At 50.8% G+C, this 23,247-nt stretch overlaps 3 protein-coding genes across 3 annotated transcripts; 1 reads left to right on the plus strand and 2 right to left on the minus strand.

Moving 5' to 3' along the window:
• Positions 1-1,671: 1,671 nt before the first annotated feature.
• LOC113971411 lies at positions 1,672-11,082 on the minus strand. Its single transcript, XM_027691284.1, has 2 exons — positions 10,843-11,082; positions 1,672-5,124 (listed from the first exon to the last, which is right to left on the minus strand). Exon 2 carries the CDS (start codon positions 5,112-5,114, stop codon positions 2,490-2,492), a length of 2,625 nt encoding a protein of 874 aa, XP_027547085.1. The 5' UTR covers positions 5,115-5,124; positions 10,843-11,082; the 3' UTR covers positions 1,672-2,489.
• Positions 8,800-10,542, minus strand: LOC113971412. Its single transcript, XM_027691285.1, has one exon. It carries the CDS (start codon positions 10,528-10,530, stop codon positions 8,833-8,835), a length of 1,698 nt encoding a protein of 565 aa, XP_027547086.1. The 5' UTR covers positions 10,531-10,542; the 3' UTR covers positions 8,800-8,832.
• Positions 10,816-21,203, plus strand: CD8B (CD8b molecule). Its single transcript, XM_027691287.1, has 6 exons — positions 10,816-10,924; positions 14,469-14,746; positions 17,250-17,600; positions 19,449-19,544; positions 20,166-20,255; positions 20,372-21,203. The coding sequence occupies exons 1-6, from the start codon at positions 10,857-10,859 to the stop codon at positions 20,410-20,412; spliced, it is 924 nt and encodes a 307-aa protein (XP_027547088.1). The 5' UTR covers positions 10,816-10,856; the 3' UTR covers positions 20,413-21,203.
• The last annotated feature ends 2,044 nt before the right edge of the window (positions 21,204-23,247 follow it).

Genomic DNA, 23,247 nt, shown 5'->3' on the forward strand with positions numbered 1-23,247 from the left:
CCAGGGAAAGCCAGAGCATTGTGAGTGGGTTGGGGGCTTCCACAGGCCACAGCTTGCAGGTACTACACAGACAGAGTCCCCCCTGCCCCAGAGCAGAGAGGACAGGGGCAAAACCACCAGGGAATAAATCCCATTTTGTTGCCCATTTAGCTCAGAAAAGCAGACAAGTTTGGGTAGAATCTTTTCTAGGACCTACTGAAACTGCTGGAAAAGCAGACAAAGCTTCTGGGTTGAGGTCCTGTCCCCCAACTGCACCTCGAGTGTGACACAGCCACAGTCATGCAGCTGCCGCTGTGCAAACAGCCCTCCTTGGTTTGTGGTGATAAACAAATGACAGTAAAGGGGGGGAAACTTCATAATTTTGTAAACTTTCCAAACCCACGTGCTCTCTGCAGAGAGCAGCAGCTCGGTGCAGCTGCAGAGGATGCTGCTGCCACATCCAGCAGCCGTGCAGGGGTCTGTGCTCAGCTAAAAACCGTGTGTAGATGCAGGAACCCCTTCCCCTATGGCTACAGCATCATTCCAGGGCTAACCCCTGCTGTGCCACGCTCTCCCGGTGCAAATTTGGGACTGAAGGGTGGATAATGTGAATTTTCTGTGGTTCCTTTTTCCCCTACAGGCTCCCAAAACAGGTTCAAGGGGTAGAGGCTTTGCATGAAAGGGTAATTATTCACTGGGAAAACAATTCTCATGAAACATGTAAAGTGTTAGCAAGTAAGAAATGTGCTTTAACCAAAATAACTATGTGTTTTTTGTGAGGCTTTGCAATGGGGAATATGAAGGGAGCAGCAAAACATAGAGGGGACCAGGCACCGGCCCTTTCCCAGACAGGTGAGAGGGCTGTAGGGAGAGTTCAACCTCCCATCCCAGGGGTGAAGGGGATGTGTTTGAGGTTCTTGTGGGTTTAGACAGTGATTGATTTATTCACATTTCTGTGACCTCAGTGGTAACGTGTGTTTTTAAGGAGAAATTTCTTTGATGAAGTTTTGCATTTCTTTTAAAAACCTATGCCATAGCAATATGCTGTTTCTTTGCACTTGTTAGTGATCATGAAAAGTGGGGTTTTAAACTCATTTATCAGTTTTTAACTGATGGAGAACAGCCTCCTTGGGATAAATTATGTGTTTGGTACCTTTCTGTCCCAGTTCCTGCTGGGTTAAAGGCCTTTATCTATTTATTTCATCCTGGATTGCAAAGGGCATTTTGCCTGTGCAACCCTCCCCCCTCGACTTTTGCCCCATTCACAGAGAGAGCAGAACCTCTGAGATGAGATCAAAAACATGGGCTGGAAATTAGGTGGTTAATTTAGTTTTTGAAATTTCCAATGTTTTAAAATAGTTTGAGGCCCCATATGTATATTTTAAGGCTCCTTCTGGATTCAGAGGCAGGGCAGTGATACAGGTTGGGAGAGGCAGAATGGGGAGAGGGAAGTGGGTTTGTGCACCAGGCTCAGATCCCCACTCCTCAGCCCAAGGGAGGAATCTTTGTGTTTCAGTGAATATTCTGCAGACAAAAAGCAAGTGAGGGATTTGGGCCTATAAAGGAGAAATAACCCACACCTTTTCTTTTTACCAGAGTTTCTCTTTACCAGCGTAGCCAAAGCTACAAGCCTGGGCAGTGAGAAGCTGGGAGGCGGCAACTGAACGAACAGACAGACAGACAGACAGTCGATTCTCTAACAGGCAGATTTATTGAGTACATGCACAACTAAGCAAAGCAAAGCGGTGATGTCCAGGCTCCGAAAACAAGATCTCACCAATCCATTGGCCAGATGTCTTGGGAGTCTTGGGAATCTGGAGGTAGTTGCTGCAAAGGTCCATGTGGATTCAGCTCCTGTAAGTCCAAGGTGATTACGGGGTCTCCGGTTCTGCTCATCTTTTACCATCTTTCCAAGTCTTTGAGGTTGGTCACACCCCTGCTGTCTTCAATGGGTGTTTTCCCAAGATCAGGTGTTATGCTTTCTTCTCTTTCCTTCCAAAAACACTGTCCTTGGCTTTCATTACCCCCGTCTCCTCTGCTTAAGTAGTCTTAAATCACACAAGAGCAGCTTCTTTGCATTAGCATTTGGGAATGAGAGGTTCAAAAACAAGCTACTTATCCTAACTCTTGCATTTTTACTGTGAGGGTGATCAAACAGTGACACAGGTTTGCTTAGAGAGGTTGTGGAGGCTCTGTCTGTGGAGATAATCAAAGCCCAGCTGGACCCAATCCTGGGCGATCTGCTCTAGGTGACCCTGCTTGAGCAGGTGGTTTTGGACTCAAGAGGTCCCTTCCAACCTCAACGATTCTGTGATTCTGATGCCAACTGCAGGCTGCTTGGCCTGTCCTCTCCTGGATGGCCCTCTAATAACAGAGGAGACCATCCTTCACATCAAGGTCTGGCATGGCATGTGTCCCCACCGCTCAACGCCTACTGGGTTGCAGCCAACAGCGGAGCTAGAAGTTCTTCTTGGTGGCAAACACAGAGGCCAACCCAGTCTTGCCCTTGACTATTTTGGGAGGCACTTGGCCACCTTCACTGTTTCCACCTGGTTTCGAATGCAGAGCCTCACCTGCCTCATCCAGTAACAAGTGACTACCATGGCAAAGCACACACCGATTTGCATTAGCAGTATAACTACAATGGGGTGCAGCAGCGCGTTGAAAATGCCAGTGGCCGTGGGGGACCAGCCAAAGAAAATTTCCCACCAGTGATGATCTCCCGCCCTCTTAATTCGCTCCATTACCTGTTTTATAACATTGCCATCATGGTGAACAGTTATTAGGATCTTTTTAGCTTTGGCCTTGGCATTTTCTAACAGCTGCTGTAAATTTTCATGCTCTAACATTTCTTTTACAAGTGACAAATCCATACCAATGGGGGTGGGGGTTATACTACGATACAAGGTGTAGTTTCTGATTAGCAACTGGCTAGTAAACACAGGTGGTTTATACACAAAATCACAGCCTCTAATAGTAGCTACATTGCAAGCACACATATTTGAGTTGTTAAACACGGTCTGATTATAAGCCTCATTAATTTGCACGTATTTACACATCGTTCTGAAGCACACGCACCCTTTCCCTACGTACACTAGCGCGGTTTTATTACTGCTCTGGGGATTGATCTCAAAATGACACACCCCTTCTTTGGTGTCAAAGCACACGTCACTCGCCTTAAGGGCATCATCTTCGCATATGAATCCCAGCCCCCTTTCCGAAATGCAGGCTTCAAGATCTACCGTCTGCCACTTCCCATCAGACACCCTCGCCCACATGCGGTGGTCCAGGGGGTAGACCACAGACCCGTTTGTGTTAACCCCCAGGGCCACGATGGGGTAGACCTTTTCGATGCGAGCCTCCGCCACGGTGAGGACGTGGGCGATGACTGCGTTGAGGGCCTGGTCATGGGTGAAGTTGACAAGCCTCCACCAGGCTTGGAGCTGCCGCTCCTTCTCTGTGGCCGCGTCCCACACGATCTTTCGGATCTCGGTGGGGAGGACGCCGTTGTCGCCGTCTCTCAGGATACCTGCAACGACACTCTGCACCCACATCTGGGCCTGGATGCAGCTCAGAGCAAGGGAGATGTTACTTTGTTCAATGCCCAGTGCTCGCAACAGCACTTGATGGTCTTTCTCATCTATTTGTTCCCATGTGGGTAACACCTCTGACACGAGCCACTGCCCCATCCCAAGGCTGGTCAGGGATGAATTCAGAGGCCTGAGGAGGCTCTGCACACCCGAGGTGACAGCCTCCAGCTTGTTTGCCAAGACCTCAGAATTCATGCTGTTGAGGACTCCCAGCCCAGCACCTCCTCCTCCCAGCACTGTGGCCAGCAGGTCTCTCCTGTCCCGGGTGCCCTGGAGGGAGCGGCTGTGCAGCCACGCCAGCCAGCCCGTGTGGAGGGTGGATAGGAAGGGGGCACAGTGTGGTCTGACAGAGGAAATATTAACAGTGGACAGAGACAACACCACCTTCTTCAGTGACCGGACAGGGCCAGTCAACAGCTCTTGGATGTGATTTTTCTTCACTACATAAGGACCTATTTTGGAAACAAAAGGGCGCAAGACAGCAATGATGGAAAACTCTTTTTTAAATCCTTCAGGGCCTCCTATCCACCACTTTCCTCCAAGCTCGTGGGACATTTCTACTTTCAGGTTTCCTTGACACCATACCTGGAGGGTTATGAGCAGGTGTGGACAGCGTCCATAATCCTGATTATACCATGAAGCCTCCATGCCTAATTCAGATCTAGTAAGTGTTTTGTTCTCGCGGAGGCAGCTCACTGGAACGACCCACTTGCGGCCGTTTGGGGCAGTTACCGTCACGGTGGTGCCATCAATTTTCATCGGATCAGTTACACTTTCTTGGGAGTATTTAATTTCCAATTTTACCTGGTTGCCAATTTCAACATATGGGGCTGCATGCCAGGCCAAAAAATGGCACTTTGAGATCTTAATGGCAGCAAAGGAGGGTGTCGTGGTGCTGATCTTGAATTTAAAGGACAACCCCACGCCGTGTTCTGCCCAGAGGCAGACCACAAAGACTGGCTGAACCAAAGTAAAGTTGTGCCAGCAGTCCAATTTTTCCACAGCACAGTTTTTTTTCTGACTCGTATTAGTTTTTACTTCAGTTACAGAGATTTGAGTTACTGCTTGGTGAGTGGATGCATTAATTAGCCTGCATCCCACCTTTATTTGCTGTCCCACCCTCCCCAGCAGCTGTGGAAGTCTGTTTGTGCTATCCCAGCTCCACTCATTTTCCAAGTACAGCTCTGTCCCACGCATAACCACCGTTGACAAATTTAAGCCCGTGTCAGAATTTAACCCCATGCTTCCTGTATATTTTATGTAAGCTTGAGACCAGGGCCAATTGGTCTCAGCTTTTGTGTACCTCCTAACCCTGTGCTGGGCTGTGGCCTGTCTGTCATGGTGCCTTTCCAAGTGGGAACGAATGACTGTTTGTTCAAGGTGCTGATGGGTTGGTTGGGCACATTGGGTGCTCAGCGCTATGCACATACCAGAAAGCAAAGTAAATCCCGCAATCACAAATTTGAAAGCATTTTCCCCGCAGCAAAAACAGGGCTGGTGATGCCACGAAGTTCGCCCTTCCCGCCGGTCACAATCGCCTTCCATTTTCCTTTATCTGCAAAACATAAGCAAGGAGGGCTCTCCAGCCCCGTTAGTTTCCCTTCCATGCTTTTAATTGTGAAGAATGGAGCCATTTTCCCTGCCTTTTTGCCCCCTTTCTGATTTCTACCTGGTACACAGAGGGGCTGGCCTTGTTCACAACCCTAACGGGCCCCATCCATTGGGGTTCCAGCACCTGGTTCTTCTCTCTAACCCCTCGATACATTACCAGGTCCCCTGTGTTCCACTCCGTGGGGCGCAGCAGCACTCCCAGCTGCTTATCCATCTTGGGGATTTTGGTCTCCTGCACTGAGGTGAGCTGGTGGTACGTGGCTGACACTGTCCTCAGCATGTCCTGGACCCACCTGTCCATCAGCACACGGGGCTGAAGTTCAGCCGGGGGTTCCCCTCCTTGCCACCAGTGTTCCAGAAGCTTCGGGTCTCTTGCAGGAGGCAATTTTTGGGAAGAAAGTGCTTGAGATGCCATGGACCCCCGCAATGCCAGCAGGATCAGTGGGAGTTTCTGATCCCAGTCTTTTCTTTGCTGGTTCATGAGCTTCCTCAGTGCTGTCTTCAGTGGTTGATTGGGCCCCTCTGCTGAGGTGGGTTTCTGGAAATGCCCTGTGATGTGAAGCTTTTGCTTGATTCCCAGGGCCTGACACACCCCTTTTGTGACTTCTCCGATGAAGCGCTGGCCATGGTCTGAGTCGATCTCCTTTGGGATGCCCCATAGTGAGAAAATATGGTCTACTAGGATCTTTGCAGTTGCACTGGCCGTGTTGTTTCGAGCTGGAAATGCTTCCACCCAATTGGTGAAGTTATCACTGATCACTAGGCAATACTTGTTGCCGTGGGCTGTTTGGGGCAGAGGGCCAATAAACTCCATCTGCAACTTGCTCCATGGCCCAGAAATCCTCTGGGGGCCCAGGAGGGCTTTGGCTGTTTTGGCATCAGGATTGTTGGCTGCACATGTCAGGCAGTTGCTGACATACCTCTCCACATCCTCTCTCATTTCAGGCCACCACCCAACACCCTGCAGCCTCACCATGGTCTTGTCTGTACCCCAATGCCCCTGCTCGTGAGCCAGGGCCACCAGCTCTGTCCGGACAAGTTCAGGCACCACCCAGACTGGGTAGTCTGCCCCCTCCCTCCGCGCCAGGACCAGCCCTGAGACGTCCTTCCACACTTTGCACCCTTTGTACTCCCTGCCCTGTGCTAACTCCCAGAGCCTGGGGTCTTGTGCCTGCAAGCCCACTAGATCCACATTCTCCCAGTGCCTGCTGGGCACCACGGACAGAGGGCTGTTGTCTGCAATCTTGCTGGCCTTCCACATCAGCCCTTCCTTTGCACCTTGCTTGGCTTTGGCATCTGCCTCCTTGTTCCACTTGGCTTCCTCTGTTCCCTTCTTGTGGGCCTTAACCTTAATGATCTGGGCTGGGCAGGCCCTCTGCTCCGCCAACCTCGCAAGGTACAGCAGCTTTTTGGCATAGGTGACAGGCTTGCCATCGGCAGACTGCATGTCCCTCTCCTTCCAGAGCGGCAGCCACTCCAGCACCACACGCACAACCCAGCCTGAGTCTGAGAATATGGCCAGCGGCTGATCTGCCGGTGTGTTCTCCAGGGCGGCCATCACGGCCACCAGCTCGGCAGCCTGGATGGAGTGCGGCAGGCACTTCCCCTTCACCACCTCCCCCGTGCCCCAGTTGACAGCGGCATAGCCCGTGTAGGGCACCCCTTCCTCGTGGTAGTTGGACCCATCTACGAACCACACAACGTAGCCTCTCTCCTTGGCCTCCTCCAGGCGGAGGTTGCTCTCAAACAGAGGTGCCCGCCGTGGCTTGGGCTCGGTAAGGGGGCCCACCGGCTCCTGCCCATCCCTCTCTCCACTGATTACCACCCTGTAGGCACCGGGCGAGGGGTCCCCAGGGGTCTCCTTGTTGGTCAACGACAATGCCCAGTTGGCCATGGCCATCCTGGGGTACTGCAGGGGACCCTCATCCCTCTTCCCCAACAAGAGGTACGTCACAGGGGTGCGGGAGGTCCTCAGCAGCACTGGGGCTGACCCCACCACGTATTCCCAGTGCTGCAGGGCCCAGGTCAGGGCTAAAACCTCCCTCTCATAGTCAGTGAACTGTTGCTCGACTGGTGTCAGGAGGCGCGAGGTGTGGGCAACAGGGAGCATGTCGGCACTGTGTTGCTGGCCCAGGGAGGCCTGAAGCCCCCTGCCCGTGCAGGCCAGCTGCAGAACATAGGGGCTGTCCCCCTGAGGATGTGCCAGCACGGGAGCTTGTGCCACACTCTCCTTTAAGGTCTTTACTGCCTGGTCCTGCTCTGGCCCCCATTCCCAGGGGGTGTTCTTTTTCAGGAGGTGGCAGAGGGGGGCTGCTTTTTCTGCGTAGCCTTTGATGAACTCACGGCATAACCTCAGGAGAGACAGGAAGGACCTGAGGGTGGTGGCATCGGATGGTGCCAACATCTTCTGTATTAGCTCAACCCTCTGCTTTTCCAGTGAGCGCCCTTCCTCCCCCAGGGTCACCCCCATGAAGGAGACCTCCTTCCAGCACAGCTGGGCCTTTGTGGGGTTGATTCTGAAGCCCGTCTTCTGGACAGCCTTCAGCACCTCTGCCAGCACCTCCAGGTTCTTCTCCTTGGTCCGGGTGTGGATGAGGACATCACCAGCACAGGACAGTACGCTCTCCTGGTGGCCAAGCTGCTCCCACATCTTCGCCACGTGTGCATGGCAGATGGCAGGGGCATTGTGGAAACCCGGAGGGACTCTGGTGAAAGCAAACTGCCGTCCTTGAAGGGTGAAGGCAAATTTGTGCCAGGACTCGGGGTGCAAGGGGATGGCAAACGATGGGCTGGTCAGGTTGAGCACCGAGAACCACTTGGATCCCTGGGAGATGGTTGCCATGATGGCAGGGTACCTGACCACTGTGGAGGTCTGCGGTGGGGTGACACGGTTCAGGGCACTGAAGTCAACTGTCAGCTTCCACGTTTTCCCATCGGCTTTCTGCAGGGGCCACACCGGGGCGTTGCAGGTGCTCTGCTGCTCCACCAGCACACCCTGGTCCAGCAAGGTTTTGACTGTGTCCCACAAGCTGTCCTCAGCCTCAGCCGGGTACCAGGGCTGAGGCTGAGGAGGGGCATCCGGTCCTTTGACTACCACGGCAGCATCAATCTGCCCACAGTCCAGCTTGCTCCTTGCCCAGACCTGGGGGAACTGCTCCGTGACCCGTTTCACTCGGGGCTCCCACTCAGGGTGGACCAGGAGCTCAGGGGCTTTCACTGACATCACCCTATGGCTCGCCGGGATGACAGGCACATCAATTTGTGGGCAGTGTAGCAGTGCTTGGTTTGCCAAGTCCACCACCACCCCCATCTTTGTCAGTGCAGAGATGGCTAAAATTCCCAGCTTTCCCTTTATTTCCATTTTCCCAAATTTTTCAGACCCTTTGGCAGTCCCAATTTCAAAGGGTACGGGCCCTGTGAACGGCACTGGGGATTTTTGGCCGTCCGGCCCTGTCAGTTCAATAATTTCAGAGGTTTGGAAGATCCCGGCTTTGCCGGGGGTCATATTCAGAATTGAATAAGAGGCACCAGTATCAATTAACATCACTTGTCCAAGCACCCCTCCTCCAATAGTTGTATCAACTATCGGACGCCCCCACAAATCGGTCTTAATCGGTGCCACAAAAAGGGGCGACGCAGGTGCCTGGCAGCCCTATTGCTGAGCCTTAGACCCCGGGTCAATCAGGTGGGAGCTGCTGTGCTTTTTGGCCTCATGCAGGGCCAGTTTTTGGAAGAGCTCCGCATCTGGCAAGCCATCAATGTCCTCCTGTTTCTCGTATTTTATCAAGCGCTTCCTCAGCTCAGCCCGCCAAGGGTTGGACTTCTGAAACCTCATCCCTTGCTGGTTCTCCTTCCCCAAGCCCCCTTTGCCATCAAGATCTTTTCGGTTGTCTCCTTGCATTTTTCTCATCCCTGCATTTTGGAAAGGCATGGCCGAGGTTTTCCCTTTCTTCCCCCCCACCATGTACCCCGGGAATGCCTGCTTTTGCAGCTCAAAATTCTGGTTCAGGATCTGCTCCAGCTCCGACAGCGGCTTTTTGGCTGCATCCCCACCAGCGATCACCCGCAGCGGGGGTGTCAGCCCCACCACCAGTGGCTCCTTGAATTCAGGCCTGTCAAAGTCGAGGGGGGAGTCCTTCGATCCAGGCAGCCCAGCCATCTGGTAGAGCATCTTCTTACGATTAATGTAGGCATCTGGCCGCTCCTCGGGGCTCTGCTTCTCCTGGTGGAAGAGTACTAAGGGGTTGACCTCTGGGAAGAACACCTTCAGCACGGCCAGCTGGACGTCCCTGATATCCTGGACATTGCCCATCTGCACATCCCCCGGCAGTGCCGCGAAATCATCTGGTTTCATGCACTTTCTCACAACGTCTATCAGGTCACTCACGAAGTTGCCGCTCTGGCACTTGGGTAGACGCTGGACCCTGGACAGCCAGTTGATGGCTGTATCCTTTGACAGTGGCCCCAGCATCTTCCCCACTGTCTTGAGCTGCTCAGGGGTAAACCAGAGCACAGCCCTATTGGTGTCTATGGGCTGCAGTGGGACGTGACTGACCGGCTCATCGTGGGGGGTCTTTTTGTCTTTGGAAGCCTCTGCCTCCCCTGCTTGCAGCTGGCACACCTCCTCCCGCAGAGGAGCATAAGGGGATGGCCTGGTGGGGCTGTTGGCACCCCACACATCATCCTCATAATCATAGTGGGGTGGGTGCGTGTCCACGGAGTCCTCCCCCTCCCCATTCCCGACCTGGCTCCTCTTGCCCTTGATGGCAGCCATAATGCCCCTCGACACCCCCAGCTCTGCTTCCAGCTCCTGGATCTTGGCATGGCATACCTTGTGATCAGGGCCAGTGCCCCGGTCCCGCTGGACGTCCTGCAGGACCGCCCGCACCGCGCTCTGCGCGTCGTGGGTCTCCCCGATCCACCTGCCAACCTCCTTCTTCAGCTCCTCCGTTTTCAGCTTCTCATACCCCAGCTTGTTTTCCAGCCGGGTGATCTCTACAGCGCTCCGCAGAGAATCCCCACACAAACCCTGCACCTCTGCCCGCAGGTTGTCCACCTGAACTTTAAGCTCAGCCTTGTCCTGCTCCAAGGTCTGCACGTTCTCAAGAGCCTCCTTCAGCAATCTGGACAACTCCCTGCCCACCATCAACAAACCCTGCAAAGCCGCTCGCTTCTTGCACTTGTTTGTGGGTTTGGGCTTTTTGTTCTCCTCCGACCAGCTCTCCCACTGCTGGCAGAGCTGCTGGTACGCCTCCGGGCCCTGGAAGGACCCCGGGGACCAAATTGCGGGGAGACACTTCTGGAGCACAAACTGCTCCAGCTTCCAGGTGCTAACGATATCGGTCATCATGGTTGAAGGGCACGAGATGTGAGACGGCTCTGTCTCAGACCAAAGCTATCATAACACCAGCACCGCCGGCCCACCCTCGGAGCAAGGCTGCGACCCCGCGACCCGCCCCTCCGAAAAGCCCTCCGGGGAGACGCCGAACCCGGGCGCGAGGGAAGGGGAAGGTGGGAAAGGTGGGAAAGATGGGAAAGGGTGGCTGCGGCCGAGCCGGCAACTGCCGCGACTCAGCAGCTCCCGGGAAGGGGACGGGGAAGGGATGCGGGAGCGGGAGAAGCAAAGCAGAGACAGAGTAAGAGCCCAGTAATAAGATCTCACCAATCCTTGGCTGAATGTCCTGGCAGTCCCGGGAAGCTGAAGACGGTCGCTGCAGAGTTCCAGCAGATTTGGCACCTTTAAGGTAAAGGTGGTCCCGACGTCTCAGCCCAGTGATTTTTATAGCCATGGCAGGTCGTTGTTTTGGGGTGATGACACCTGTGTTTAGTTCCTCGGTGGCTTTTCCTCCTCCACGTGCTGCCTTCCCAAGGACACTTCCCTTGTCTTTCCTTATCCTCTTCAACACTGATTAGGAAGCTGAAATCAAACAGCAGCACCTGCTCTGCCCCTTATCTATTTGGGGGGGGTCCAGGATTAGTCACCAATCGCTCAAACTTCTGCTTGCACCAAGTGTCCTGAAGAGGGAGAGCTGGAGCCTGTCCTCTCAGCGTCCATTCTCCCAAATCCCCCCGTGGCCCCTTCATTTACTGCACACCCCATTAGCATCTAGGATTTGGGGGGAAATCACACATGGGGCTCACACCTGACACCTCTTACACACACAGTCCCTCCAAGCCACCCTCCAAGCACAGATCTGTTTGCCAGGGGGGGTGAAATGGCAGGAAAATTTACACAGTTCATCATTTAGATCCATTTTGGCATCTGGTCTTTAAAAGCAGCATTTTTTCATGCCACATCCCAGCTCATCATACACTGACATGTACGTTAAGGGTAACCCCATGACATGTCAGGAGCCTCAGCTTTGATATTGCATCAGCTGAATTACAGCTGTAAATCTGCACCTGCAAAGGCCCCCCAGCCCCATCCTACAAACCACATCTTAGCTTGGAGCAGTTTAGAAAATTTGACCCACTTGTTTTGTTTTGAATTTTCTTTTCCTGCTATTACACTAAGAAAAAGGTTGGGGACGGTCCTGTGCAGGGCCAGGAGTTGGACTCAATGATCTTTGTAGGTCCCTTCCAACTCGACATATTCTGTGATTCTGTAATTCTGTGATCTGACTCAGTGAAAATGCTATCATTTTCATCACTGCTTTTATGCCTAATTAAATACTCCAGGAGCTACACCCTTCCCTGGAATAAAATCATTTCAAAAAAATTAAAAGAGGAAAAAATGTTCACATGTGGCTGCTTGAATCCCAGGGAGTTTCTGTCCTGCACTTCATTATCCCCAGCAGGCCCTTGTTTCTAGATACTGCCCAGCCGGACCATGTGGGACCAGACTTGGGGCTGAGCAACCTTCCCTGACCCCAAAAGTCAGCCCTTGCAGCCCCAAAAGCACATAGAGAATGCATTTTCCCCCTGTTTTTCTCGGAGCTGTTTTCTCTGGCCTTGAATTTACAGCCCAGCTGCAGTTACCTCTGCTGCAACATGGGAGTTTAACAGAGATGAAACCCCAGTCAGGTCCTGCTTCTTGGCTGTAAACCCTGTTCTTCTACCCCAATGTTTTGCTCCCGCCCCGCAAAACAAACACTTTGCTGCAGGAAACTCATCACAGGGAGTAAAGAGAGAGTAAAACACGTAACAAAGCTGGTGAAAGCACCAGGAGTGAGTGTCAGCCTGGTGAGGTGGGCAGGATGCAGGCTAGGGAAAAGAAGAGGGGCTCTTTCCCACTGAGATGGGTCCACAGGGAATTGGCTAGGCTGGGGACAGGGATGGTTGTCTTTAATGTCAAAAAAAGGATAAAATTCTCCTAGAAATTGTGCAAAAGCACCAAAATTCAGCGATCCCCCCCACCTTGGCCCAGCTGTTAGCCAAACACTCGTGATTAGGAGCCACTGTACCCCCAGCAAGGTCACCAACAAATCTTGCTTGTGTGTACAGATCAGATCAACTTACACCCTTCTTTCCTCCCCTACTTTCTTCCCAGGACAGCAGCCCCAAACAATGTGGGGATGTTGTAAACAGCAGGTGTCTCCTGCACGTTCCCACAGCGCTTTGATTTTTGTTGGCGATGTGCTGCCAGACAAAAGCATCCCTCCTTCAAAATGTTTTCTTGTAAGAGCGATACCCAGTCCTGAGAACAGTCAGTGAACATCTTCACTGCATATAAACAACAGCTTTAAAAAAATTAAACTTAATCCTTCTTCCAGTACACACTCTATGCTTTTACATTGCACATATTCCGTTTTCTTTCCATAGGTAAAAGTACTGCAGGGAAGCTGCTATAATGTCTTGGGGAATCATCCCAGTGTAATATCCCCGTGTTCAAGGTTGTAGTGGTGACAAAAGCCACCTCTTGGACAAACTCTTGTCCTGGCCAGGAAGCCTGAAGATGCTCCAGGTGACAGTGAGAAAAGAGGAACACAGCCATTGCAACAGCCAGGGGTATTGGGCTCATTTCACTGACTTCACCACAGAGATGAAGGCAAAATTCACTTGCAGTGCCATTTATTATATTAAGTACTCCCTGTCTTTCACCCCCCACAAAAAAAGAGGTGTATCACCCCATTCTGAGGAGGCCCCAGTTTGAGAGTGATGTGAAACAAAAGGGGACAGATGAGCAGCAGGTGAGGAAGGGAGAGGCAAGTGTTGCTGTGTCCCACATGAGGGGCTCAGCTCTGAAAACAAGAGCTTAAAAGCACTGAAATAGGTTTGAAAATGCTAAAATTACTTTCTCCTGACAGGAAAGAGTTAAGGAACAATTCAGCCCACCCTAAATTTTAGCAGCTGAGCACTTTGTGGCAAGGCTTTTGCAGTTAGCAACCAGCTTCAAGCAGGAAATTAATTTAAACAGAAAAGGGGAGAGGATGTGTTACATCAGCATGGAAAAATGTAGTACAAAATGGACCAACAACTTACAGTGTACCAGACGCAATATAATTTTTTGTATTCTTCTGCCAGCTCAACCCTAGGGGAAATTTCTCGGTGCCCCCACGTGAGACTCCCCTTGCTGGGGAGATGCTGGGGTGTTGTAAGGACCACAAGTATCTGCACAAGAGGGACATGAAACTGAACCTCACTTGGCAGCAAAGAAGGCAGTAAATAAATAAAAATAATAAATAATTTACATTTTTTTCCTGATCATGGAAATATTGAAGGCTACTGACACCAGCTCACCCCTTTAATTTCACATCATGTATTTCCCTCTTTGAATACTAAACCCCAAACGCTTCAAACCTCTTCCTCACAAAGACATTTCAAAGCCACTCTGATATTTTATCATTTGAATGATAAAATTGTGAAATTCTGCATATTTCAGAGCGCTGTCACAGCTACCAAAGCAGCACTTGCCACGGGGTGGGGAGCCCCAGCAGAATTTCCTTATTTTTGTGGTTTTTCAGCCACAAATTTGTTTGAGGTTTCTTGCTCTTGACTTCAAAGTTTTCTGTGATGCCTCACATCTCTGCTTTATGGCAGGTTGGTCTGGTGTTCAGCATTTTCCAGAGAAAAACACCTCCTGCTAAAACTTCTGCTGAAGAAAACAACCCCGCGGATCAACCCGCATCTTTTCCTTATTTTGAATGCTTTTCGATTTCAGCAGAGAAAAAAACAGCCAAAATTCATCCTTCCCTGCTTTTATCTTTAATGCCAAGCTCCTACATTAGTCACTTTTTAATCGCAAAGAAGTAGATTAAAAGAAGGAAGAATAACTAGGTGGTGAAATATGAAGAAATCATAATTAAAAATCAATTAGGTTTTGGGGTTTTTTTTTTAATATTCCTAGAGAGGATTTGAGGGTAACCTGTGCAGTGCTGGACGTGGGGCTCAGCGAAGAAGAAGCTGCCGTGCTGAGGCTCCAGGTGCTGCCGTGGCAGATGCTCTTTGGCAGCCGTTGGGGAGACATCTGCGCCGGGACAGGGAAGAACTTCCTGAGGTGAAGCCATCCCTTCCAGCAGGAGGTGACTGTGGGTGGAGAAGGGGAGCTGGCACAAACCCCTCCATCACTGACTCCACCACCATGGCCCGGCCGTGGCTCCATCTCTGCATCTGCCTTCAGATCTCAGGTAAGAAGGACACGTCTCTTAAGGGTCGAGGGCACCTAAAATCATGGTGGAGCCTCTCCTCCGCCCTACTGCGGCACGTGGGACACATTGCACAGCATCTGGATGATGGAAGTTTAAACATATAGGCATAGTATAGATCTACAGGATATTATTACCTATCGCCGCATAATTTTGGATCGTGTCATTAATAACATGCTTTGGCTTTTGGTCAGCCCTCAATTGGTCAGGCAGCGGGACTAGATGGTCACTGTAGGTCCCTTCCAGCTGAAATAGTCTGTTCTATTCTATTCTATATTCTATTCAGAGCTCAATACATATAATGGTATAGACGCCACAGAGTTTGTTTTTACTGCACCCTCAGTGCAGATGGACTGTAGGAAGCTGCTGATGGAGAAGTTAAAGTAGCACCTGTCTATGCTGCCTGTGTAGCACGAAGGCAATAAACATCCCATAAAATTTGCTTCTAAATCATCCAAAGACTGAGTATTTCCCAAGGGCCACAGCTGGAATTGGTGTGTTATAAAACCGTGCCTTACAGGCACTAATATCCTATGGATCCGTACGGTGGGGAGCCCGCTGAGAAAGCCTCAATAAATGAGAGTTTGCTCTGCACACATAAAGGGAAAAGAGACCATTTTTAAGGTGCTACAAGCTGGTCTGGCCAAGCATGTGCAATCACCATGATTCCCTGTGGTCCCCCACCAGGAAAGGGAACAGGGAGGTTTTGGAGGGTGAAGGTATGACTGAGGCTGGGCTTTTCTGCTCTGGCTTCGTCCCAGCTCACCCCACTGGAGCTTGACCACTTGTCCACTGAGCTGAGATTTTCCAGGATCCCTTCTCATCCTTTCTGACTCATCTAACAGTCTCTCCAACAGCTCAAGGAGAAGCTTTTCATGAAGAGTTAAGTTTCCCAGCCAGAAAGAGTTAAGTTGCCAGCCAGACCTCAGGGCAGCCAAGGAAACCCTGAAGCCCCCATGCCCCATGGCCACACACATTTCACCCCCTTAAAAACCACATGGGTTTGCCAGAGCAAAGTTTGTGAGAATTGCACTCTAAAACCTGAAAATTATGTATTTTAATGATAAGGAGACATTGATATTGTCACAGAGCCAGAGAATGTGGTGAAGTGCTGCAGCTGCTGTGCAATGCCTGAATGTCAGCATTGCCATATCAGGGCTCTGCAGTGATGGGGTCATCAGTGTGGGGACAGAGGAGGGGTCTGGACCTGTGTCAGTCACCAGAGCCCTCTCCTCTGCCTGTCCCATTGGAAACATGGGGGACATCAGGGCCTTGTGCCACAGTGATGGCTTCTGGCAGTTTTGCATCGTGCCAACTCATTCCTACACCACTGGGTTTGCAGGACTATATGAGGATGCAACAGCTACTGTAAGCAGCTTTGGGATTTTGAAGGAAAAGGGACATTTTAAGGTAAAAAAAAAGACAAGAAACGTGTATTGTTGAGGTTTTTGCACAGCTTTAAAACACGCCTGGGAAAGAGACGGGGGAAGCGAGACCATCCTTATCTTCAGAGAGCTGTTTTTCACTCAGAGTATCTGGAGTTTTGAAGGACTGTTTGCTGAACAGAAAGGATCACAAGTTACCTGTTATCCTTCTCACAAGGACACATCCTTGCTTACACACAGACACCGCTCACATCTGCCTGGGCCAAACACAACTTAGATAACTTCCAACAGAAGCTGCAAAGCCCAAACAGGGAGATGTGATACCAAACCAAAGCTTTGAACCACACCGCTACCCCTCACTCCCTCTCCTTCCTCAACGTCTCAAAATTCCTATAAAAATAACATTGTCTGAAACCTAATGTAAAATTGATGCATTTTGAGATGTTTTGCACATTTTTTGGTCTTTCTTCTGCACCTGAGATGTTTATCAGTGTTGCATCTGTTAGAAGAAAAACCTGGAAAATAAGTTAAGAGGCTCAAAAAGAAATAAAATTTTTTTATTCTCTTTTAAAAAGAAGGGGGGAAAGGAGGACAGGAGAGGGGCATCCACAGGAGCAGGTGGGGATGCCCTTCCCTGCACATACAGCCCCAAGGACACTCTCAAAACCATCCCTCCATCCCTCTCCCTGCCACTGACCCTCCTCCTTAGATGATTGTTTACAGGGCAAACTCTATAACTAGGCTTGACCCAAAAAAAGCTGGTGAACCCCAAAAGGCCTCTGAGGAAATATGGGAGCATCCTGGTAAAGCTGCTCCTGTTTCTCACTTGTGTGATCCCCTGGTCTGTAACTACTTGATTTTATTAAGCCCATAAAGAAAATCTGTACTTAGCATGGAAGAAAAATAATTAAACCCTGAGATTAGCTTAGTTGGTTAGAGCATGGTGCTAAAAACACTCAGGTTGTGGGTTTGATCCCTATATGGGCCTTTCACTTAAGAGCCGGACTAGATGATCCTTGTGGATCCCTTCCAACTCAGAACATTCTGCGATTCTGTGAAAAGAAAATAATAATTGTGTATTCCTGTCTCTTTTTTCTTAGGTTTCTGTACAAACCTACTCTTATCCCAAACTCCAGAGCATATTTTAACCCAAACAAACAATAAAACAGAAATCCTCTGTGAGCTGAAGAAGGAGCACACCGGGCTGTTCTGGTACCGCTGGAGCCAGGAGAGGCAAATCTTTGAGTTCCTGGTATTTTCCAACGCATTGGGCAAAACCACGTATGGTGCAAACATCAGCCAGGACAAGTTTAGTGTCCATAGGGTGAGTGTCCACAACTCCTACAGCCTGCACATCAGCCACCTCCGTGCCTTGGACAACGGCATCTACTACTGCTCCGTCTCCCAGTCCTCCCAACTCTTCGTGGGCAGTGGGACACAGCTCAGTGTGGGTAAGCATCACCCCAGGGTTCCAAAGTATGCCACAAGCAGCCTGTGATGAGGTCCCCTGGGTAAGGGGCAGTGAGGGTTGGAAGACTCTTCTCAATTTTGACATGCAAAGTTGGGGCTCTGGGGTTTCTCTGAAGAGATCTGTGAGACTGGATAGAGCAGAAAATACAGAAACTTTTGGGCCAGCTGCATGTGATAGTCCCTTTGCCATCAGCAGTTGCTCTGCTGCGGCCATGCCCTGAGCACTACCTCAGTCCTAGTGGTTTAGGATTTCCATGAGAAGACCCTCAGCCCCTGATATTGCCATGCCATTTCTCATCCCCTGCTGCACTTCAGATGAGAGGCTGGCTGTGTGCCCTGCTCAGCTCCCAGGTCCTTCTGTGCCATGGTTCTTCCTTACCCTCCCTCCCAGTGACAACACTGAGGCCAGAGGACATCACCCCTCACATCTCTGGGGTGGGTCTGACAGCAGCCTTCAAGCCCATCCTTCACGTAAAGAACTGAGATGGGATTTATTCCTCAAAGCTCCCAACCTGCTATCCCTGGGGGACTCCAACTAGAAATCAGAGCTGTCTGCAGGTGGCAACTGGGGGAGAAATGCTTTACAGACACCTGGGTCATACAGAAGCTCTTTTCAGCCCATTTTCCCCTTGACCAGAGAGCAGGAGTTGATGTAGAAAAACTAATGTATTTGAAATAGGATTTAGCCCCTTTTTTGCAGACTTTTAGGGAGACAAATAATTTATTTAACCAAGATATAAATAACTTATTTAACCAAAATGCAGCTACACTTCTGACCCTAAAGCAGCCCCAGTGTCCCAGTTTTTCTGGGTTGTTTTTGCAAATATCCCCTGCACCTTGAGATGCCTAAGAAATCCCTTTTGGATTCTTGCCGGCTGAGAGAAAAGCTGGTTTAAGATAAAGGAGAACTGTTTTTTATCAACTGGGCACATATCTCTGTGCAAAGCATGAAAAACAGGCTTGAAATTCAGCTTGATCAAGGACACTCCAATTAAAAACTGGAAAACAGCAGGTGTTCTAGGAGGATTCAGGCTTTGCTGGATGTTTTCCTTTTTTCCTTTTAGTACTCATGATAAAACAAGTTGTCTTTAAGTTCCTTTTCTTTAAGTCTATTATAATGTAAAGGAGCAGTTGTGCAGATAAATCCCAGGCCCCTGATGTCTCATCTTTCCATGTAAAAGAACGGTAGTTTCCGTGGGAATTTCCATCCTTGATAGAAGCAGAAAAAAATAGTTTTGAATCACCTAAAATTTTGAATAATTGTGGTTTGAGCAGTCAGACATAAAGCTATTTAAATACATTACTGGGATATTTTCCTGACCAACTTCACTGAGAGATGAATGTGCTCCATTGTAATTCAGATACACCATAATAAGTCCTGCCTGTCATTTTATCAGGAAAAAAAATTCCCATTTTGAACAAAGATTAGAGCAATCTGAATAAGGAAAAGATCCAGGGATCCCTTAAAACCTCCCAGTGCTACTGAAATCTCCCCCTACCCATGATTTTGTGCAATGCTGGTGAGATGGTGCGTGGCAGTAAACGTAGCTCAAAGAAGTTGGATTTTTTTTCTCTGCCTTAGCCTTCTGCCCTTCTTTTCCTAGTTTGTTGGGTTTTTAACACCTTTACAAGCTCTTTGTAACTTCTGTGGCCACCAAGAGGCTCAGGTCAAGCTCCCGTCCCCTCTGGGTGACGCAGCCCTTTGTGGGGGTCGCTGGAGGGGACTAGTTTTAAGGGCCAAAATTTCCAGCCCTTCTTGCCCTCCTGTTTGTGATCTCTGCTGCACTCAGTGCCACACTGACCATCCTCTTCTTCTCCTTATCCCCCAGTGGATGTTTTGCCTCTGCCTTCGAAGACCACTCAGGCACCGGTCTCCAAAAAGCCCGTGAAGTGCGTAACCAAATGCAAAGCTGCCAGCAAGAAAGGTATGGCACGGGGTTGGCTCAGACTGCCTTGCAAGAGGGGTTTGCTGAGCTTCTGGGGATCCCCAGGGTCCAGCAGGAGTTTGTCCTGGGGTGGGGGCAACCACAATGTCAGTCTGCAGGGGTAGGTGTCAGGGTGCACCTGGACCCACTGCTTTGGATGGAGCTGACCTCTGCCTTTATGAGGGATTTCCTGGGATATACACAGGTTTAGGGGCCAGGATGTATTTCAGTTTAGGTTATCATGAGCTCAGAGGTTAGTTCCCTGCAATGCCTTCTTTACTGTGAGAGTGATTGACCACTGGAACAGGGTGCCCAGAGGGGTTGTGGAGTCTCCCTCACTGGAAATATTCAAAAGCCCTCTGGACACAGTCCTGGGCCATCTGCTCTAGGATGACCCTGCTTGAGCAGGGAGGTTGGGCCAGTGACCCACTGTGGTGTCTTCCAGCCTTACCCATCCTGTGATTCTGTGATGCACCTTTCAAAGAATATCTCATGTGCTCACATCTCTACCCCTCCTCTGAGGGCCTGCCTTGCTTTTCTCCCTTTCCCACGCCACACTCCATCCCCCAAAGCTGCCAGGTCAGGATGGTGCCAGGTTCTGAGTCCCCTCCTACTCTCCAGGTCCCTGCAGCCCCCTGATCTGGATCCCTCTGGCCGCTGGTGCCCTGCTCCTCCTCCTGAACCTGATCTCCATCGCCCACCGTCTCCACCGTAAGCATCCTGCCAGCCCTGGGGGAAGATGAGGGGTGTCAGGCCCCGGGACAGCCCAGGGATGGGATGGGGAACTGGGAGGGGTGCTGGGACTGATGGGCTCTGGCTCTCCCCAGGTCTGCGGCGAAGGCTGTGGCTTCGCATCCACCGGCAGTAAATCCCACCGGCCCCCCCACCTCGGACGGGCAGGGAGAAGCTACAGACCCTCCCCTACACGATGCTGAGCACTGCCTGGACACAACCCAGAAGGAACATTACAGAGGACAGACGTGGGCTTGTACCACAAAAGAGACATTTCTTTCCTGCAACAGACCATGACTTTAACGTTTTCATTGGCACAACCTCTGGTGAAAGGACAAGTCTGGATTCTGCAGCATCCTGAGCACTTTTCACAGGGGACTGAGCAGGGCAAATGTCACAACTGGGTCTGCACAGGGGGAAGGGGGCTGGTGTACCAAAGGGATACAGGTGGGCTGGAAAGGTGCTGTGAGATTTTGGGTTGTTCCCGCTAATGCTGATTGATAAGATTTTGGTAACAAACACTTTGAGAGCAACCGGCAGGGATGGGGTGGGGCAGGACCCTGCATAGATTGTGAAGACCCTGTGCAGGAATGTTAATAGCAAAAGTGAATATATCACTCTGCCATTTTGCTCTGGTGTCTTGTGGCCCTGCTTGGTGAGAGACACGGTTGTGTAGCAAGAAAGGAACCATGATGGCCTCTGCCCAAGAACGAGTTAAAGCAGGGGGTAGCAGATCTGGGAGGGTGTTTTCTCCCATGGGAGACTGCAAACAGCCAAGAGTGGGAGAGGAGAGCCAGACAAAGCCAAGCACACAAGGCCAAACACCTGGCACAGCCTGAAGGTCAACACCACCTGTGAGACAAACAGAGGCAGCCCGATGCTGGCCCTGAGCCCAGGCGCTGACCCTGAGCCCAGCAGCACGGCACAGCCATCAGGAACTGCCCTGAGTGATGTCTGTGTGTGCTGAGCCCCGAGCAATATCCATCTGTGCTGACCCCCAGCCCTGCTGAGCCCTGAGTGATGTTCATGTGTGCTGAGCCCCGAACAGCACCCGTGTGTGCTGAGCCCCAAGCAATGCCCACACGTGCTGAGCCCTGAGTGATGCCAGAATCAGGGGAGGTCGCCCCAGGGATGTTAGCAAGGCTCAGCTGCTGCCTAGGGCTCCAAGGCGGATGTGGGGCTGGAAATTTGGCATCTTTCTGAGCACAGGCAGCGGGCACTTGCTCTCAGCTGCACCCCCAGCCCCACATCTGCTCAAACACAGGCACCAGCACAAGGCTGTGTCAGCTACAGTGAGGGCGAGGGGAAGGTGGTCCAGACAGCTCCTGTCCCCAGTATGGGTGGGAAGGCCAGCAGCTATTTTTAATGCTGGAGAAGCATCAGGAATCTCCTGTCCTGCACGTTGCCTGTGTCCTTACAGCTGCTCACAAGCCAAGGGCTGGTGTGACTCTAGAGTGCCCAGGGCTGGGGCTGACACAGTCTTGGGACAAGCTTGTGGGTGTAAAGCATCACAGTGGAAGAGCAGCATCCCCTCCCCTCCCACCCAGCCACATGGAGCTGCTACTTTCCATTTTAATCAGGATTTTGCTGGATAGCTTGGTCTCAAGCCTGGCTGTGGATGCTTGCCCCACATGATGCAGCAATAAAGCCAGGAGTGGACCATGCTGAGCCAGCTTTCCCAGGCTGTGACACTCATCCAAGCTCTCAGACCACCCAGCTGATGGGCACAGGGGACATTGGCCCCAGACCCCATCCCACCACAGATGCTGCAGGGAGGGGGCTCTGAGCATCTCTGATTCCAGTACATCACAGTTTGTCCTCTGTGAGAGCTCAGATGAACTGAACCCATCATTTCCTACCCTGAAAGTAGTGCACAGAGCTTTGTCCCAGCAGCAGATGGTTTTTCTGATATGCATGTTTTACAAGAGAGCTGTAAGAAAACCCCTTTGAAACTTCCCACAGGCAAAGGTTTATTCTTTCAAAAACAGGGGTTTTCCCTCTGCCTGCAGCTGCTTTTGAAATCCCAGTTCTGTTTCCCCCACTTGAGGGGTCCTGACCCTTATGTCTATACCTTCCTCAGCTCTCCCACCTCTCAGCCAGCACAGGAGATGGCCTCCCATGGCCAAGCAGCCAGGGCTGGGGCTGGGCAGCAAAAGGCAGGCTGCACACCTCAATCCTCCTCTCCCACAGGAAGGTGAGCAGCCTCAGGGGTAGCCCTGGGCGGTCCACTCCTCCTTCCACCTTCCCCCTGATCAGGACATCCCCACAATGTCTGACCCTCGCTGGAACCCACCAAGACAGCACCATGCATTCTTGATAGACTTCAGCCACTTATCCCTACTCCAGTAACACCTGCTCAAAGGACAGGGATTTACCCCTCAGCTCTCTGCCCACCCAAAGCAAAGAATTTGCTCCATGTCTGAATTCCCAACTAGGCTTCATTATTCCTTTGTAATTTGGAAAAAAAACCCGAAACAAACACCCAGACGCCACATCATATGTGTGCAGGAAAAAAAAGAGAGAACAGCAACAGCCAAGGATGATGCCAGGCCTGTTGAAACACAGGTTTGGGCAGTTTACCAATGGAAATGATGAAAGAAATGCTAGTAATTTCTATAATCATCAATAGGGTGTTTTAGTAAACCTGGGAGAGGTTTTAGCTGCAGGTTTCACAACTGCGAGAGCCAATGGAATAAAAACACCTCCCATTTCACAGGCTTTTTCCCAGAGCGTACATCAGCAAGAAACAGAAACAACAATAAAAAGATGCTTTTATGCCTGAGAAAATTAGCTCAGCCCCCTGATATCTGCAACTTCCATGCTGGGAGTACATTGATGATGTCAGTCAAGGGTCAGGGATGCCACATTCTGTTGTAGCATATGGGGCAAAGGGATGCTTCTATCGTGAAAACTAGTGGGAAAGTATTTCTGTGCATCTCTGCCAATGGCATAATCCCTGGATCCATGAAGA

Source organism: Neopelma chrysocephalum, unplaced genomic scaffold (genome assembly GCF_003984885.1).
Source record: "Neopelma chrysocephalum unplaced genomic scaffold, ASM398488v2 Primary Assembly neopelma1_83, whole genome shotgun sequence".
Lineage (NCBI taxonomy): Eukaryota > Metazoa > Chordata > Aves > Passeriformes > Pipridae > Neopelma > Neopelma chrysocephalum.

What these genes read in the sequence shown, in the direction of transcription:
- LOC113971411 (XM_027691284.1), bottom strand. Translation starts at nt 5,114, where the DNA reads ATGGAAGGCGATTGTGACCGGCGGGAAGGGCGAACTTCGTGGCATCAC.
- LOC113971412 (XM_027691285.1), bottom strand. Translation starts at nt 10,530, where the DNA reads ATGATGACCGATATCGTTAGCACCTGGAAGCTGGAGCAGTTTGTGCTC.
- CD8B (XM_027691287.1), top strand. Translation starts at nt 10,857, where the DNA reads ATGTCCTGGCAGTCCCGGGAAGCTGAAGACGGTCGCTGCAGAGTTCCA. An exon ending in CATCTGCCTTCAGATCTCAG is followed by an intron (nt 14,747 to 17,249) that starts GTAAGAAGGACA and finishes CTTTTTTCTTAG; the next exon opens with GTTTCTGTACAAACCTACTC. An exon ending in CATCGCCCACCGTCTCCACC is followed by an intron (nt 20,256 to 20,371) that starts GTAAGCATCCTG and finishes GGCTCTCCCCAG; the next exon opens with GTCTGCGGCGAAGGCTGTGG.